The sequence below is a fragment of the Pogona vitticeps genome, chromosome 2, assembly GCF_051106095.1.
Source record: "Pogona vitticeps strain Pit_001003342236 chromosome 2, PviZW2.1, whole genome shotgun sequence".
NCBI lineage: Eukaryota > Metazoa > Chordata > Lepidosauria > Squamata > Agamidae > Pogona > Pogona vitticeps.
Window position 1 is genome coordinate 32347489 of NC_135784.1, and position 17650 is coordinate 32365138.

Consider the following 17650-nt stretch of genomic DNA (forward strand, 5'->3'; position numbering starts at 1 on the left):
ACATCAAAGGAATGTATGATGGTATCAAGCAGGCCTTAGGTCCATTACAGAAGAAATCTGCTCCCTTAAAGTCTACTACAGGTGTGATCATCCAGGACCGAGCACAGCAGATGGAACGCTGGGTGCAGCACTACTCCGAGCTATATTCCAGAAAGAATGTAGTAACCGAAGAAGCATTAAATAACATTGAGTGCCTGCCTGTCTTGGAAGAGCTGGACAGCGAACCAACCCTAGCAGAAATAAATGCGGCCTTGGATTCCCTCACCTCTGGCAAGGCACCTGGAAGGGACAACATCCCTGTTGAAGTGCTGAAATGCGGTAAGGAGATCATCATCACCGAACTGTATGAAATCTTTTGTCTCTGCTGGAGGGAAGGTGGAGTACCACAGGACATGAAGGACGCAAACATTGTCACGTTGTACAAGAACAAAGGTGACAGGGGTGACTGCAATAACTACCGTGGTATCTCTCTTCTTAGCGTTGTAGGGAAGCTGCTTGCCCGTGTTGTGCTGAAGAGGCTCCAGGTGCTTGCAGACAGAGTCTATCCGGAATCACAGTGTGGATTTCGAGCAAATAGATCCACCACTGACATGGTATTCTCCCTCCGACAGTTGCAGGAGAAATGCAGGGAACAACAACAGCCACTCTTAGTGGCCTTCATAGACCTTACAAAAGCATTTGACTTGGTTAGCAGGGATGGCCTTTTCAAAATACTTCCCAAGATTGGATGTCCACCTCGTCTCCTTAACATCATCAGGTCCTTCCACGATGGAATGAAAGGCACTGTAGTTTTTGACGGCTCAACATCAGATCCCTTTGACATCCGAAGCGGAGTGAAACAGGGCTGTGTCCTCGCACCAACACTTTTTGGGATCTTTTTTGCTGTCATGCTGAAGCATGCCTTTGGAACTGCAACAGAAGGTGTCTATCTCCGGACTAGATCAGATGGAAAGCTCTTTAATCTCTCTAGATTGAGAGCGAAGACCAAAGTCCAACTGAAATGCATGAGGGACTTCCTCTTTGCAGACGATGCAGCCATTGTTGCCCACTCTGCTGAAGACCTCCAACAACTCATGAACCGTTTCAGCAAGGCCTGCCAAGACTTTGGACTAACAATCAGCCTGAAGAAAACACAAGTCATGGGCCAGGGTGTGGACTCACCTCCCTCTATTACCATCTCCACACAAGAATTGGAGGTTGTTCATGACTTTGTGTACCTTGGCTCAACCATCTCTGACACCCTCTCTCTAGATGTCGAGCTGGATAAACGCATTGGGAAAGCAGCCACCATGTTCTCTAGACTCACAAAGAGAGTATGGCTCAATAAGAAACTGACAACACATACCAAGATCCAGGTCTATAGAGCCTGTGTCCTGAGCACACTCCTGTACTGCAGCGAGTCCTGGACACTTTGTGCCCGGCAGGAGAGGAAGCTGAACACCTTCCATATGCGTTGCCTACGACGGATTTTTGGTATCACCTGGCAGGACAGAGTTCCAAATAGAGTAGTCCTAGAACGAGCTGGAATTTTCAGCATGCATACATTACTGAAACAGCGACGTCTACGCTGGCTTGGGCACGTTGTGAGAATGGCTGATGGTCGGATTCCAAAGGATCTCCTATATGGAGAATTAGTGCAGGGAAATCGCCCCAGAGGGAGACCACAGCTGCGATACAAGGACATCTGCAAGCGGGATCTGAAGGCCTTAGGAATAGACCTCAACAGATGGGAAACTCTGACATCTGATCGTTCAGCCTGGAGGCAGGCAGTACATCACGGCCTCTCCCAATTTGAAGAGACCCTTGTCCAGCAGGCTGAGGCAAAGAGGAAGTCACAAAGGAAGCAAAACCAGGGAGCTGGACAGGGGACAGATTGGATTTGTCTCCAGTGTGGAAGGGATTGTCACTCTCGAATTGGCCTCCTCAGCCACACTAGACGCTGTTCCAAGTCCTCCATACAGAGCACGATACCATAGTCTTTCGAGACTGAAGGATGCCTACTAAATATATTACAAGATGCCTTGAGGATTTGGGCAAGAATGCAAAGTAAGTCATTCAAACATTTACAAGAATAAAGATGATGTGAACACACCCAAAGGGAACTGCAACAAGCACGGATGAGAGAAATCCACAGGAGGTGAACGAACAGGAGAATGGAAGCCTGAATTATATTTCTCACATACACACAGATCCCTTTGGATGTGTTTACCTCATCTTTATTCTTGTAAATGTTTGAATATATCTCGTATGTGGTTTCCCTAGTTCTTGCCTCTTTGGCATTCTTGGCCGCACCGCAAAGCTGCACTGCTGACTCCAGTCCTTTGGAAGAATGTTTCAGGGAGGCCGATTATGAGGAATTTCTAGAGATAGCCAGGCACGGACTAGAGAAGACGTCCCACCCAAGACACGTGGTGATCGTGGGAGCAGGAGTAGCCGGGCTCAGCGCAGCCTATGCTCTCACAGAGGCTGGGCACAAGGTGAGTTACTGACACCTGTCTAGCATCTTGTGTGTATGTATGTGTGGTTGTGTGTGTGAGAGTGTATGTGAGTAAGTGTGTGTGTGTGGGTGTGTGTGTGTGTGTGTGAGAGAGAGAGAGAGATGCTGGTTGGATAGCTCACTGCTTCAGGTATCTGGCTGAGGAGTCAGGTTTCGTAAATTTGGCAAATGGCCTAAATCATCTCTCTCCAACACCAAAATTATTGCAGCTCTAATTATAGTCTGCCTGTGACATCTCTTTTAGCTGCTAATTTCTCAACACTTGGATTATTATATACTGGGAGGCTTATTCATACATGCCTCGTATGCATTTGATGGCTGCCACTCAGATGATGATTTGCACGTATGGACTGTCACAGGCAAAACCATCCTTCTTCTTCCAAATGCAAGCAGGGTTGAAATTAATTTTATTTGAGATAGAGCATTCCAACCAGGGCATCATTCCAATCATTCAAATCAGGGCATTTCTGAGCCCTTTATATTTCCTTTTGGTCTCGATGGGAGTCTCTACTAAATGCTTTGTAAAGAATTCTGGGGAGCCAGACTATGCGATGTGACTATGTTCACATCGCCCTTGTTTTAATAACACGACAAACACAGAGGTTTTTTCTCTGTCCTATCTTTTAATGTCACAACCCACCTAATATGTCATATAGTTGTCACCTTGCAAAATACTGTTCATCACAACAGGATAATTAGGAATGCACCAAATTGTTAAAAAACAAACAAAAAAACTCAGAGACCCCTAGTCCTGTACTAGAAAGGAGCGGGATGGAATGATCTAAGTAAAAACACCTGCGGACAATTGCAATTTGTACCACAATCCAAACTTTACCAACAGTGATCCAAACAGCAATCTATAGTCTCATCTGGATAGATCCTAAGATATTCAATATGGAAATGGAGCCAGAAATTCTGACAGAAGCAATTGTCAGAATGCAGCAAGAATTGTTCTGTTTTGCCCCTAGGTGACAGTTCTGGAAGCCAGCCAGCGTGTGGGAGGACGGACGGAGACTTATCGCAATGAAAGAGAAGGCTGGTATGCAGAACTAGGCGCCATGCGCCTGCCGGAATCACACAGGTAAGGTGTGCAGCAAAATAATACTTATCCTGATGGATTTGCAGTGTACGATGTGTCTTGTTCATGTTGGTATTCCTGAATTGTCAACTCCAACTCTTTGGATAACAGAAGAGCTCATTCTCTGGCTCCTATCCTGGAGTAAGTTTGATATATAAATAAGAAAGCACACGCAGAGAAGATCTAGCCTGAGAGGTTCACGACTGCGGTGATTTCATCAATTAAAACCTGGCTAAGTGGTCTGTAGCAATTCACATTAAGTGACGAAGAGAAAGCCACTGCAAAAAGGCAGGACTTGCTGAGGATCTATTCAGTGGGTTGGATCCAAACAAAGTCAACTGAAGAATTTGAGAATGGCTTTAGTTCTGCAGATTTCAATGGGAACAAAGTGCAACTATCTCAATCTGGATACAATCCATTATAGTTTATTCTGCCTAAGAAAATGATCTCCCACTCCGCTTTAGGACTGCAGAAAATGGGGCCCTCCTAAAACCCTTCCACCCGATTTCTTGATTCCTGGGACTTCAAATTACAGACACCAGCTACTTTGGATTGGTCACTTCACTGCCACTAACCCAATTGTTAGGCTACAATCTTTCAGAAACAGTTGGGCCACCTTACTTCTGAAAGGTATCTCACAAAATCTATACCCCCCTGGGTTCCAGAGAGATGGGATTTTCTAGCTGCTGTTATTTCAGGATTGGTTTCCCTTAGTAGCTGATTTTGTTACCTAAAGTATTTCCATAAAGACCTATTTTTCTTTTCTTTTTTTCACCCAGACCTATCTTCCCCAGACACTATTACCAATCCAGTCTTCAACATTCTACTGTACTTTAAAAAAAATGTTTTACTCTAACAAAGTCACTGCATTTTGTAGGCGACAATAAAATTAATAAAGAGAGGAAATTGCCTCTGTGCAAAAAATATGGTCTTGCACTTTGGTATCTGTGAGGAAGAAGGGAGGTTCTCCCTACCCAGAATTCTACATTTCTTTATTATTTTAATATACACAGAAAGATACTATGTATTGTACTAGCACACACTAAAGGTGTGCCTTGGCCCTCCAACCCCCACTCCGTTCCCAAACAAGAGCACATGGACTGGAGCCGGACCCCATCCTGTAGCCTTTCAGAGACACTGGGACCTGATTCTTGCCTGGGCTTTTGCTGGCATTTGTGAGTTTTCGGTGCTCCCAAAAAGTCCCATTCTCATCAATTGGAGAAAAGCCAAGAGCAAGGCCAGGTCATTTGGTGAATGGTGTAAGCAGACCAGAACAGCTTCTACCTAGGCAGCAGCTGCCTGAAGAACTGGATGCTCTGTTGCATTTTTTTCATTTGTCCCCCTTTTCCAGCTGCCAAAGGAAATCTCCATCAACTTCTTAAGGCAATTATCAAGAAGGGAATGAGGGAGGGGCTTTAAAAGGGCAATGCCCACCCTCCTCTCTGATTCCTTCTGAACAAGGCAACGTAAGGAGCTTCTTCTTCTGTACACTTGTTGTCCTTTCTCTTTGTCTCCACCCTTCTTCTTCCCTCGATCTCAGATTAGTGAGTGTGTGGCTGCAGTACAAACTTTAATGATGTAATGCAGTGGTCCACAACCGTTTTGACACCAAGGACCGGTTTAGTTGAAAACCATTCTCCCAAGGACCGGTGTGTGTGTGTTACTTGTTATGCAATAGGTTCGAATGAGCTTTGAATCAAGATCATAAAGGAAATGGTGAGCAGGAGGTGAGCTGCCATTGAAACTCCGCCTCCTGTTAGATCAGCAGCGGCTTACAATCTAATTAGGAGCTCAGGGTCCTATGAGATTCTAATGCCACAGGCACAGCTGATCTAGCAGCAGCAGGAGGGGAGTAGGGAGCAAAGCTCCACCTCCTGTCAGATCAGCAGCAGCATCAGAAGCCAATAGGAGCACGATGGCAGGAGGCGGAGCTTCACTTGCCACTCCCCTTCTGCTCGCTGCTCATCTGTCCCGGTGACCCAGTCCTTCCAAGGCCATGGAGCAGTACTGGTCTGTGGTCCGGGGGTTGGGGACCCCTGATATAACGAACATGAAAGGCACAGATGCTTCCTTTAGATACTAAAGAGCAGGGGTCTCCAACTCCCAGTCCATGGCCTTGGCAGGACCAGGCTGCGGAGATAGATTTCCCGTGCCCCCATATGCACTCCCCCCATGCACGCCTCCTTGTGAGCGCACCCCGCCTACCGGTGCATGCGCACAAGCGCCCCCACCCACATGCTAGCGTGCCCAACCTACCCATGCATGTGTTACCATGCACCCCACCCACCCACAAGCACAGGAGGTGCCCCCCAACCAGTCTGCGGAAAAGGTTGGGGACCACTGGTTTAGAGTGTCTTTGCCACCAGCTCAGCATTTTCCTGATATTTTTGTTCTTTTTCCTCATTTCTAATTGTGAGGGCTGACTGCAGATTTAACAGAAGGGATCCATGGAGGTGTCACTCTGTCCTATAAAGGCACCTGGGATCTTTGCATTGTGGTTGCCCTGTCAATGCACAAATATCTGATGTGGTCTGTTTTTATATATTTCTCTGAATACAGTGTATGTATCTCATGTAAATAATGCTGATGTACCCCTACACGACTTTGCTCCTTGGTGGAAAAATGTCTACAGACACCACTGGGCTTATATTTAAGAGATGTACATCAGGACCACAGTATCTGTGGGGTATCAGTTCGAAAACATTGCCAAAAAAACACTGAAATAGCAAATACTGTACACACATAGCACATTCTCTGGCTCCTCTAGTGGGCAATTCTGGCAAATGCATTTGAGGTTTTTTATTTAATATTTTCAGGCAGTGAATAAATTAATCTGCGTAAACTGATCCCATTGAGAAGGGTATCCAGCTGTATATAGTAGATTAAATTCCTTGACACATGCGCAACATGCTTATTCGGTTTATTTCAAGGCTGGCCTTGAAAGAATTCAGCATGTTTAGCCTTAAGAAAAGAAGACTGAAGGGAGATATGGTAGCACTTTTCAATTAATTGAATGGCTGCCATTCAGAGCAGGGACAGGATCTGTTCTCAGTCATCCCAGAGTGCAGGGCACGCAACAATGGGCTCAAGTTAAAGGAAGCCATATTTCGGCTGAATATCAGGAAAAACCTCCTAATTGTTATAGCAGTACAGCAATGGAACCAACTACCTTGGAAGATGCTGGGTGCTCCAACACTGGAGGCATCCAAGAGAAATTTAGAAAACCATCTGGCAGATATTCTTTGATTTGTATTCCTGCATTGATCAGGGGGGTTGGACTCAATGGCCTTATAGGTCATTTCCAACTTCATGATTCTATCATTTGTACTTTTTGTTTAAGCCTTTGTTTCACAGTAATGTTTTTACTATGTTTTTGTCTTCTTTTCACTCAGGATTGTCCGTGAGTACATTAGAAAGTTTGGCCTGAGGCTGACAGAGTTTGTTCAGGAGGATGATAACGCCTGGTATTTGCTCAATAACATCAGGAGAAGAATCTGGGAGGTCAAGAAGAACCCCAGCCTCTTGGGCTATGAGGTTGATCCCTCTGAAGAAGGCAAAACTGCAGACCAGTTGTATCAGGAGTCCCTTCGACAGGTTTAAGCACCTTTCCCTGACCTTTTATTACCCCGCTCTCCTGTGACCTGTTCCTAAAAGAGAACGATGATGCTAAAAGAGAATGTGGTTCAAACAGCTTCAAAAGATTAGATTCTCTGTATTTGGTGGTGGAGAAAAATATATTCTCCTCAGCATGGAGGAAAGCTGGTGATATGACAGTATAATTTTATTGTCACAGAAATTGTTATTGCAGACTTTTAATCGGTGGTACAGTGTGCACTATTGTGCTCTCCTATCCACCAACCATATCTGTGTTTATAATACATGTTATACAGTAGGACACCCCATATTTCCTGGAGATTGGTTCCAGGTCCCCTGTGGATACTGAAAAACGTGGATATTTGTAAACATGATAGATAGATAGATAGATAGATAGATAGATAGATAGATAGAAAGAAAGAAAGAAAGAAAGAAAGAAAGAAAGAAAGAAAGAAAGAAAGAATGGTAAAAATACAAAAGCAGAATAAATATTTTCATATGCATTACCACAACTGACTACAAGAGGGCATCAGACATCATGCTATACTTCACTAACATGTATTCATAGAAAGGTCTCTTGCTCCCTCTACTGGCCAGTTCTGGTACTACATATGAAAATATTTTTCTGGTGTTTTTTCTTTTAATATTTTTAATATTTTCAGACTGTGAAATGCCTTAGAACCCCCTTATCCATGGAATCAGTGCATACTGAATCCGTGGATAAGGGGGTCCTATTGTATTGGTCTACAGTGGACTACAATAATCACTCAGGCATTCCCACTTCCCTTATCCTGTTTGACGTTTATTTTCCTTTCAATCTTTTCCTTTCCTTTCCTTTCCTTTATTTTTTATTTTTATCTTTTTTCTGTTATTTTGTACATTATATTCTTTTAACCTGATACCTTCTGTATTCTGGTTATGTTACCTTTCATTTTGCTGAACTCTGAATCCCAGGTTGAAGATGAATTGAGCAGGACAAACTGTAGCTACATTCTGGCTAAATATGACACCTACTCAACCAAGGTAATATGAAAGCTTCCTGAAATCATCTGGGGGGGGGGGGAAGTATTCATGCACTCCACCTCACATATTCATTTTTTCCCTGTGACCTGAACCTTGCAAATGTCAAGGAGGGGAACGAGGAGCACCACAAGAAAAAGCCAGGCTATGAAAGGGAGGAAAGCAAAAGGTGGGGAAGAAAATTAGTGGTGACCCACAAGAGCTGTCCAGCACTGAGGGCATGAGGGGAAAATGAGGTTTAAAAATTAAGACCGAACTTGGTGCTGGCAATACAATGCCAATGGAGCGACAAGAGATACGAGAAAGCATATTGCCTCACCAAGAAAGGCACAGATAAAACAATAAATAGCAAGGGAGATGAAGAGAGGCTCCACAAGACATTAGGGAGCAACAGGGCTAAGAGGCAGCACCTTCCTCAAGTATTAACTGGCTTGGGTAAATTGGTCAGAGGAGGCAATCTTGTTGTGGGCTGGAAAGTGTTCCCCATCCTTGCCCTCCCCACCACACATAGTGTACCCCTAAAAGAGGGTAGACAGCCTCCAGAGTTGAAGGCTCCAGACAGATCCATCCTTAGACCTTACAGGACAGCACCTGATCCTGAGATGCACCTTGGCTGAAAACAGAATTATACATAGACAGGTTTGAAGAAGTTCTCACAGAATGCAATCCTTGAGGTAGAAGGGCTTCTTTCTGCTATGGGCCACAGTAGCCAGTCACCACTGAGAACGACTTCCAGACCTTCAGTCCATCCAGCTGATTCTGCATACAAGCTGCAGGGATGTCCCAGAGGAAAGGTGATCCTACACTCCAGAGCCTAGGAAGATGAGAAGAATTGGTTTAGAATAGGGCTTCTTCACAAAGAGCTTCATGCATTTTTAACTCCATTGGCGCAAGTTTGATTATGGCCATTTTGGAGGTGACACCTCCCAGATTCTGCCCAATTCAGAATATAGGAAGATGATGGGAACCGGTTAAGATATGATAATAGTCATTTGAGGGAGGGTGTGTGTGATACCTCCCACATTCCTCCACTGGCTATTGAGGCTGAGGCATTCTGGGACCTGTAGTTCCCAAAAGCAAGCTTTTCAAGCTCTGAGTAAAGTATGGCTTAGGAGCCAACCCTTCCTTCTTTTTGAAAAAATCATATTTTTAATAGGCAAAGATGAGAATTTCAGTATCCTGCACAGTATATTAGATACCAAATCTGGTATTTCCTTGGCCAAATCATCGGTGTAATTATTTGATCTCTTTGTGTGCCGTGAACTTGTGCCATTTATTGTGCATGATCTCTGGAATTCTTTCCCCCCCGACAGCAATATTTAATCAAGGTAGCAAACCTGAGCCGTGGAGCTGTCCAGATGATTGGAGACATATTAAACGAAGATTCGGGATATTACTTGTCTTTTCTTGAGAGCATGGGATATTATGATATCTTCTTGTCAAGGTAAGCAAAAAAGTACACGTCTGTGAACTAGTGTGACTCATCCAGGTTGAAAGAGAATCTACTTTTCTTGCAGACGGATGGTTCTTTGACCCGTTTCCCCCTCTGTAAGAATATATGTTCAGCCTCTTTACAATGGACTCAGCAGAATTACAGAACATCAAAAGTATACAGCCAGATGGCTCCTGAGAAGTCAACAGCCAAAAACATGAGTGCCACAGGCATGGAGTGGTGAAGAATAGAGATGGGGGTATTCGTATACAAATACGAATATCCTCACACAGGTGGAAATAACGAGGGCCCAGCCCATTCGGGCCAGACTGTCTAGTCACGATTTTGCTGCTTCCGCCGGCTCCACGGAAACTTCCTATCATGCTGTTCTCCGCAATACATTAACAACTCTCCGACCTAGCAGAGAGGCTTGTCATCCCGCTTCCTGCCAAGACTGGGTAATCGATTGCGGACGACGGCGCAATAGGAAGGTCCAATGAGCTCACGTCAGTGGTGAAATCGTGAGTGGACAGTTATTTCCACCTGTGTGGGGATATTCGTATTTGTATACGAATATGAATAACCTCATTTCTAGTGAAGAATCATGCTCACCCTCCCTATATGCTGACAGGAGAGCTACTGTAACCTTGCCCCCACAAACTATCAGCAGCCATGGCAAGGGAGGAGGGGATAATGGCCAAAAGGAGGGGTGGACACAGTGGCACCTGTCCTTCCACTCCAGGGTCATGGGACTCATTTTGAGCCCCAAGGTTCACAGAAAATGGTATTCTACAGCATATATTGTACTGAAAATAATACTCAAAATAATATATTACCAACGTAGAAATCACACACTATTTATTTATTTGACTTTTATACTGTCCATCTAGCTGCCAAGGCCATTCTAGGTGGCTTAAAACGTTAAACAAATATAACATCATAAAACAACAATTTAAAACAGCAAACATAACAATAATACAATCAAAATTAAACGCATATACAGAACAGATTCAACTAAAATAATTAAAGTAATATAAAGGCAAGGCAGCGGTTCTCATGGAATTTGTGTTAGGTGATCGCTGAAGAAATTTGGAAGACACGGTTATGCTGACCATCTCTGAGCCAGAGATGGGCTGATCTGAAAGCTGGCCTTTGTCGAAAGCTGGGTAGGGGACAGGAATGAGAACCTGCGCCGTTTCATTCTTCTGTGATGCTGTAACCTGTCTATAACACTGCTGCCATATTCATATGCAATTTGAGATTTTTCCCCCATCTTAATGATATCTACAAGGTGTATATATTTAATTATCACTTCTTCTCCCCAGAGAGCCCTGGGAATTGCAGATTGAGAGAGAAAGGGAATATCCCTAATAGAAAGGCAAAACATCCACAATTCTTTGGAGGGAGGCTGTACCACTTCACTGGTACAACTCCCACTGTCCACGTTTGAGTTGGTCCCTATAGCTGCACAGTTTAACTTGCAGCAGCTAGCAGAAAATTAAGTTTAGTTTCACACTATGGGAAGTTTCAGGGCTCCTAGATTATGAAAGGTACCCCCACCACCCCCCCCAAGTCATGATCAGTTTCCAGCCTGGCTGCTTTTAGGAAGGATGTGGGAAAAGGATGGAAGAAAAACCTCCAGAACACGGCCAAACAGCCTGAAAAACCTGCAAAAACCATCAGTGTGGAAACAGTTCTTTTTGCATTAAGTAATGATGATGTTCCTTTTGTTGTGATGATATTAACTGTTTATAGCCTTCACTGATTTTAATGGTTTTTATGGTTGTGTCTGGGTTGATTTGATTGTTATTGATTCTGTTACTGAGTTTGTTTTTGTAGTTGTTTTCAATATATTTTATCATCACTGTAAGCTAACTTGAGGACTACGTAGCAGAGGAAAGAAATGTAGTAAGTAATATTAATAAAATCATATGGAATTTCTGTTCAAGGGACAGGAGCAGGACCAAGCAAGATCCATCCCCTACCCCCCTGCACAGACCAACTTTCAGTACTAGATGAAACCCAGAGCCTGGGAGTTGCTTTATTGGACTACAACTAGCTGAGGAATTCTGGGAACTGTAGTTCAATGAAATAAGGGGCTGACTACATGGGTTTTTAAGCCTGCTGTTTGGTCCACTGCAGAAACAGATTGGTTTGCTCCTAAAGATAGCAATCTGTACTGTACCTGTCTGTACCACTCTGAGCACCTGATTGGGGCTTCTACCTTTTTGGCGCAGGTAGGATCAGTTGCAGTGGATGTGATAATTACAATCTATGCTTTCTGGTTTGAATTTACGAATATCATGAAGAGGCTTAATAAGCGAGCCGCTTTAAACTATTGAGAAATTTCTTTCAGTGCTCCTCAGTAAAGGGTCAGAGGAAGTGAAAAAAAAATCTCTTTGTATAATGAAGTAACATTGAAATAAATCTGGTAATCTTATTACTGGAACTTCTAGAAATGGTTTGTTCATATAGATCAGCGCAGACACCTCCATTTTGGGATTTTCCAAGTGTGGAGCATGTGGCTATGGGGACTCTCAGGATGAGTATCTGCACTTAAAAATTCACCACTGCACCACTGCATGCCACCACAGTTTTACCTTCTGCCATTATTTCCCCTGTTGTTATGTTGTGCTGCTGTTATTTTCAGACTCTGTCCATTCACTCGAGCCTGTTTTTGCCTCGCAGGTTTGATGAAATTGTGGGAGGCATGGATCAGCTGCCCAGAGCCATTTACAGTACAATCCCAGGACTGGTAAATTTTAATGCCAGAGTCATTAGGATAGAGCAGAACGCCCACAGAGTCAATGTGATTTATCGGACCCCAGGGAAAACGGTATCAAGTGTGACGGCCGATTATGCCATTGTCACCTCCACAACCAGGGCCACGCGACGCATCTATTTTGATCCACCTCTTTCGCCTAACAAAACAGATGCTCTGAGGTCCACCCACTATAGGAGCGCCACCAAGATCTTCCTTGCTTGCAGACAGAAGTTCTGGGAACGTGATGGTATTTATGGTGGGAAATCCACAACGGATCGCCCATCCCGATTCATCTACTACCTTGCCCAAAACTTTACAGGAGGCGTTGGTGTTATCTTGGCTTCCTACGTCCAAGGGGATGACTCTCGTTTCTTCCTGGCCCTCAGCGATGAGGATGTCGTGAATATCATAATGGATGACTTGGCAGCCGTCCACCAGATGCCCAAATGGGAGATCCAGAATCTCTGTCCCTCCGCAGTCGTAAAGCGATGGAGCCTGGATCAGTACTCTATGTGTGCCTATACTGCCTTCGCCCCTTACCAGTTTATAGATTATAGTGAGGCTCTCAGGATGCCAGAGGGCAGAATCCATTTTGCTGGGGAACATACTGCCAAGCTTCATGGCTGGCTAGATACGACAATAATATCAGGGCTGAGAGCAGCAAAAGAAATAAATAGCTTTTCATTTAGCAAGCAGTGTTCAGGAATCAAACACAATGGGAAAAATGAACTTTAAAAAGATGCTTTGGTTAGTTAAAACAGCCAAAAACTTCCAAAAAAATCCTCTCCATTACAGTTCCAAGAATCCCTAAACACCATGGCAGAAGAATTTGGGAACTATATTCAAAACATTTGACATTTCCAAAAAAGAACTTTAACCCAGAATAATTCAAAATATCTAACAGCATTGCACTGGATTATAGGTATGACTTGTTCTGTAATACAGTGCTAAGACTGTATGCTTTCAGAAAGAGCAAAAAAAATAAATAAATAAATAAAAAATTAGTACATGGCTGAAGGAAATAGCCGGGGTCCCAAAAACCGGTTCATGGCCTTGGCAGAACCGGGCCACAGAGGCAGATCTGCTGCCTGCCGCCCCCACCCCCGCATGCACCACCCCCAAGCACACATGCCCACACACGGCCACCCACACGCATGCACAGATTCCCTGCCGTGCCACACACAAACGATAACGCCCCCCTCACATGCACGCTAAACCAGTCCACAGTTTGGAAAAGGTTGGGTACCACTGGGAAATAGCATGAGGATGCAGTGTGAAATCTAAGAACCTCTGTCATAAATTAATATTCTTTACACTACAGCACAAAGCTTCTATGAAAGCCCTGCATATGAAAGACACTATCATCATAATGTAACACTAACTTTCTTACCAACCAACCACGATCTCTGTATTTTGATAACTATATTTCGGTGCCACGTATAAACATTTGCCATGTTATATCTCCTCTTATGTCTAAAGTGGACTTGTCCACAAAAGCTCACATTAAAAAATATATAAGTTAGTCTTTAAGATGCCACCACGTTTTTCTTTCTTTTTGTTTTCTTTTTATTTTGTTTTCACTTATAATGCTTGCACAGACTAACAGGGCTACCCCCCTACAACAAAACCACTGCAGGCACTAGATTAGGAACTCACAATTATAATCTGAATTTCAGTCTGATTTGTTTTGATCCTTTTTATTTGTTCTTTCATTTTTAATTTTTTTGTTTTTGTCTGCAATATCATATACTTCATTCTTGCATTTCAGTCTTGCATATCTACCACGTCTCACCAGTGGTCCTAATAATAATAAATTTGAAGTTAAAACACATATATGCAATGAGGAAATATAGTGTGAAAACCATATTAAAATACATTGATATTGTGTAGACATAGCTTTTCAAACTTGAATCTTTCTGGGTTTTTAAAACTATTTTGGAAAGTAAAAATTCAACCAAAAAATCCTGAAAGCAAACTCGCTGAAAAAGAGTGTCAGCTGAACTTAAAATTGGGAATTCTGAGTTTTTTTCTAAAACATTAGCTTCCCTGACCGGGAATCGAACCCGGGCCGCGGCGGTGAGAGCGCCGAATCCTAACCACTAGACCACCAGGGAACTTGCTCAACAGTTTTCCTTTAGCTGGTCTATAGTCAATTGGCGGACTATGCACGTTTTTGGAAGTTCGTTAAACGGATGGAATTGACTAAAATTTAAAAAAAGGAAATGTCAAAGCATAAAGTTTCTTAAAAAACTAAAATCCTAAAACTTGCTGCCACATGACTCAACGCTGTATTTCTTAGTAACAAACTGTACGGGAAATATTCTCACCACAACGTCATTCTCAATAGTGAAAACACTGCGTGACGCCGAAGGTCCGTTCCCTGAACCAGAAAATACCCTCTGAACGATTTGAAACTGAACTAACGGAAGGAACAACAAGCATCAACACCTAAGAAAATCCTTTACACTCCAGTCTTCTCCTATTAAGTCTACCAAGAAACAAGGCTATTATATTATGATCAGTGGGATCTACACGTCAAGGCATGCAGGCAACCTGACTCCTTAACGTGCAAAGTTGCCTTCGTGTTTTGGCTTGCCTTTGACCCAGAACTAGTTTAATTAAAAAAAAAAAAACATAGAAATCAATAATTGGAAACCCGTTTATGTGAGATAATAAACATGACGCGACAAAACCTTCAATGACAATTGGAACACATTGGAGTTGAGCGAGAAGACCAAACCCCCCCCCCGTGTTCCCCTTCCGGTATCGTGTGCTAAAACAGAGGCAGCTATTGCTAAAACTTTTTTTAAAAATGAAGGGGGTAAATGACAGTCATCGATTAACGGGGCTGATTAGCCGACACCTGGCTTCTTCGGAGCTAATTTAAAAATAATAATAATATGGAGCAACTGGCTCATTCGAATAACTGCTGCTGCTCTTTCAAGAGCCACGAAGAATTTTTTTTAAGGATCCTCGAACAGCCCCCGTGCTTTCCTTAAGACCTTACACGCCTCCCCTCCCCTCGATCACGCCCGGCGCACGAACTCCTCGAGGATGGAACCACGCGCGAAATTCAGTTATTTCTAGAAACACGGAAATAAATTCGGCAACCAGAAGGCCTCTGATTGGTGGGCTGACTAACAGGAGCAACATGCAGCCAATCACACAGAAGCCTGCTTATTAAGACAATCCACTCTGAAATTCTGAAGGGCCGGGAATATAAAAAAAAATGCATAATCTATTCGAAAAGCCATTTTGACGTCACCAGGGATCGCGGCGGTCTTCCTCTGCTTATTAATCTATTACATTGATCCATCTTTATGCGATGGCTAAACAAAAGAATAATCTTTTGTATTTTATGTGGTACTGTATTTTAAACCTTCTTTGACCTCATTTAAATAGTGGGTGTCTGGATTATAAAACATTTTATATAAATTTTTAAGTACTCCGCTGCAGTTCCCTAGATTATAGGTTTTTTTTTAAAAAAAAAACGCAGATAGATTTGAATAAAGCTGATAAAAGTCCAGATTTATTGGAAGAAGTGGATAAAGCTGCTAAAATCCTGTTTTATAGTTCTTTTGTTTCCAGGTGTCACCTTACGAATAATAAAGTTCATGTCTTTTATCAATTTAGCTGTTCATTTTGCTTCTGCTGGTTCTGGTTCCCATTGCCATAGTTCCCTTTCACTGCTCGGTGGTATTTCACAGAGGAACAAATCGGATGGTGGTCCTTTGGAATATCACAGGTATAGAATGATTCATCTGTCATGATCTTTCAAGGTGAAAGTGGCAGAATACAGGATTTCATAGATATTTTGAGGCAGCAAAATATTTTAAAGTCTCTTGTTTTTTATTATTATTAGGTTCCTTCCTGGGGCAAGGCGCTGGGTCCTCTCCCTTCTTGTCCCCCCTGGCAGAGAAGGGAAGGGAGAGGAAGGGCTCTCCTCTAAGCACACTCCCCGCTGGTGGGCGGCTCGGCCGTGTGCTTGGCCAGCTCCTTGCTCATGGCTTCTTTCAAGGCGGTCTGCACGTCGGAGCTGCTGATGGCGGAGGCCTCGTTCTTCTGGCTCAGGGTCTCCACCTCGGTGGCCACGTGGTTGTAGACGTCCGTCAGCATGGTCTTCACCAGGTTCCTGGCCTTGGCCTCCATCCGCACCTTGGGCATCTGCCGCAGGATCCTGGAGGCAAAGAGCCGCGGGCGGCAGACCTTCCTCTCCTGCTCCCCACCGCTGCTGCTGGCCTTGTTCTGGCGGCCCTTGTGCTTAGGACGCGCCTGGCGCGGCTTCTTCTGCTTCTGGGGCTGCAGTTTCTTCTGCTTCCGCCTGGCTTGTTGGTGCTTCTTCTGGGCCTTCTTTCTTTTTGCCTCCCTGGCTTTCCTTCTGCTTTGCTGGTGAGCAGCCATGGTTCTTCCCTTTCTGCTGAAGCCCTGGACTCAAATGGCACCCGGCTTTGGCCTGGCACACTCAGTTATAGACAATGCATGCAAATGAAGGAGTTGCATAGGGAGTGCTGATTGGGTGGCCTTGCCTGCCCTGTAGCCATGGAACCTTTGTTATGCTAAACCTAATTATGACTTCCTTTACCTTTCAGTAATCTAGGTATGAAGTTTGACACACACACACCCGGAAGTTACTCTTGCTATTTTGTGCTACATATTCCACTTATATTTTGCAATAGAAATAAAGTTACAACAGCTTCCAGTACCACCATTATTCCAGAAAGCTTGAAAGAAAATAAACAAGTACCATTGTCCCATCATCCTGTGATTTTTCTACATCTAAAGAGATCATGAAAACATAACAGATCTCCGCACTTCTCATCTGTGCTGCTAGGGATCTCGGCCTTAGCACTGAGGGAGAAAAGAGCACAAGAACAGCTCACGTTCTGTGGAAGTTTTGCTTTCCACAAAGTCCCTATCGTTTAGCAACATAAATGCTAACTTCTTGGCTGTTTGGCATTCATAAAATGGCAGCTGAGAGTTACCTATGGAAAATTAGGGTCTTGCAGTACTGACGGGTAGAATTGCCAAAGAAGCTGCTTGGGCACAAAATGGACCTTTTGTAGAGCTTCCAATGAAACAGCCATGTTAAGTGTGCTTCATCATAAACAGCAAAAATAAAGTCATGCAATTGACTAATCCGTTTATTTCAACACGAGTTTCTGTGGATCACAATCCACTTTCTCGGACGCAGTTGGATTGTATGATCCATGAAAACTCATATGGAAACAAATCACCTTTTTAGAAACTACAACTCTATAGTTTTGC

At 43.6% G+C, this 17650-nt stretch overlaps 1 protein-coding gene and 1 non-coding gene across 2 annotated transcripts; one reads left to right on the top strand and one right to left on the bottom strand.

The window, feature by feature from the left end:
• Window positions 1-2220: 2220 nt before the first annotated feature.
• Window positions 2221-14012, top strand: LOC110088022 (L-amino-acid oxidase-like). The gene is made up of 6 exons (XM_072989221.2): window positions 2221-2477; window positions 3466-3578; window positions 6968-7169; window positions 8124-8192; window positions 9503-9633; window positions 12310-14012. The coding sequence occupies exons 1-6, from the start codon at window positions 2229-2231 to the stop codon at window positions 13118-13120; spliced, it is 1575 nt and encodes a 524-aa protein (XP_072845322.2). The 5' UTR covers window positions 2221-2228; the 3' UTR covers window positions 13121-14012.
• Window positions 14013-14427: 415 nt separating this feature from the next.
• TRNAE-CUC (transfer RNA glutamic acid (anticodon CUC)) lies at window positions 14428-14499 on the bottom strand. Its single transcript has one exon. It is a non-coding gene; the product is annotated as a tRNA-Glu (tRNA).
• Between the last annotated feature and the right edge of the window lie 3151 nt (window positions 14500-17650).

Excerpts from the sequence above, each read along its gene's own strand:
- LOC110088022 (XM_072989221.2), top strand. The coding sequence starts at position 2,229 with ATGTTTGAATATATCTCGTATGTGGTTTCCCTAGTTCTTGCCTCTTTG. Across the intron at positions 8,193-9,502 it reads ATGACACCTACTCAACCAAG|CAATATTTAATCAAGGTAGC; the intron begins GTAATATGAAAG and ends CCCCCCCGACAG. Across the intron at positions 9,634-12,309 it reads TATGATATCTTCTTGTCAAG|GTTTGATGAAATTGTGGGAG; the intron begins GTAAGCAAAAAA and ends TTTGCCTCGCAG.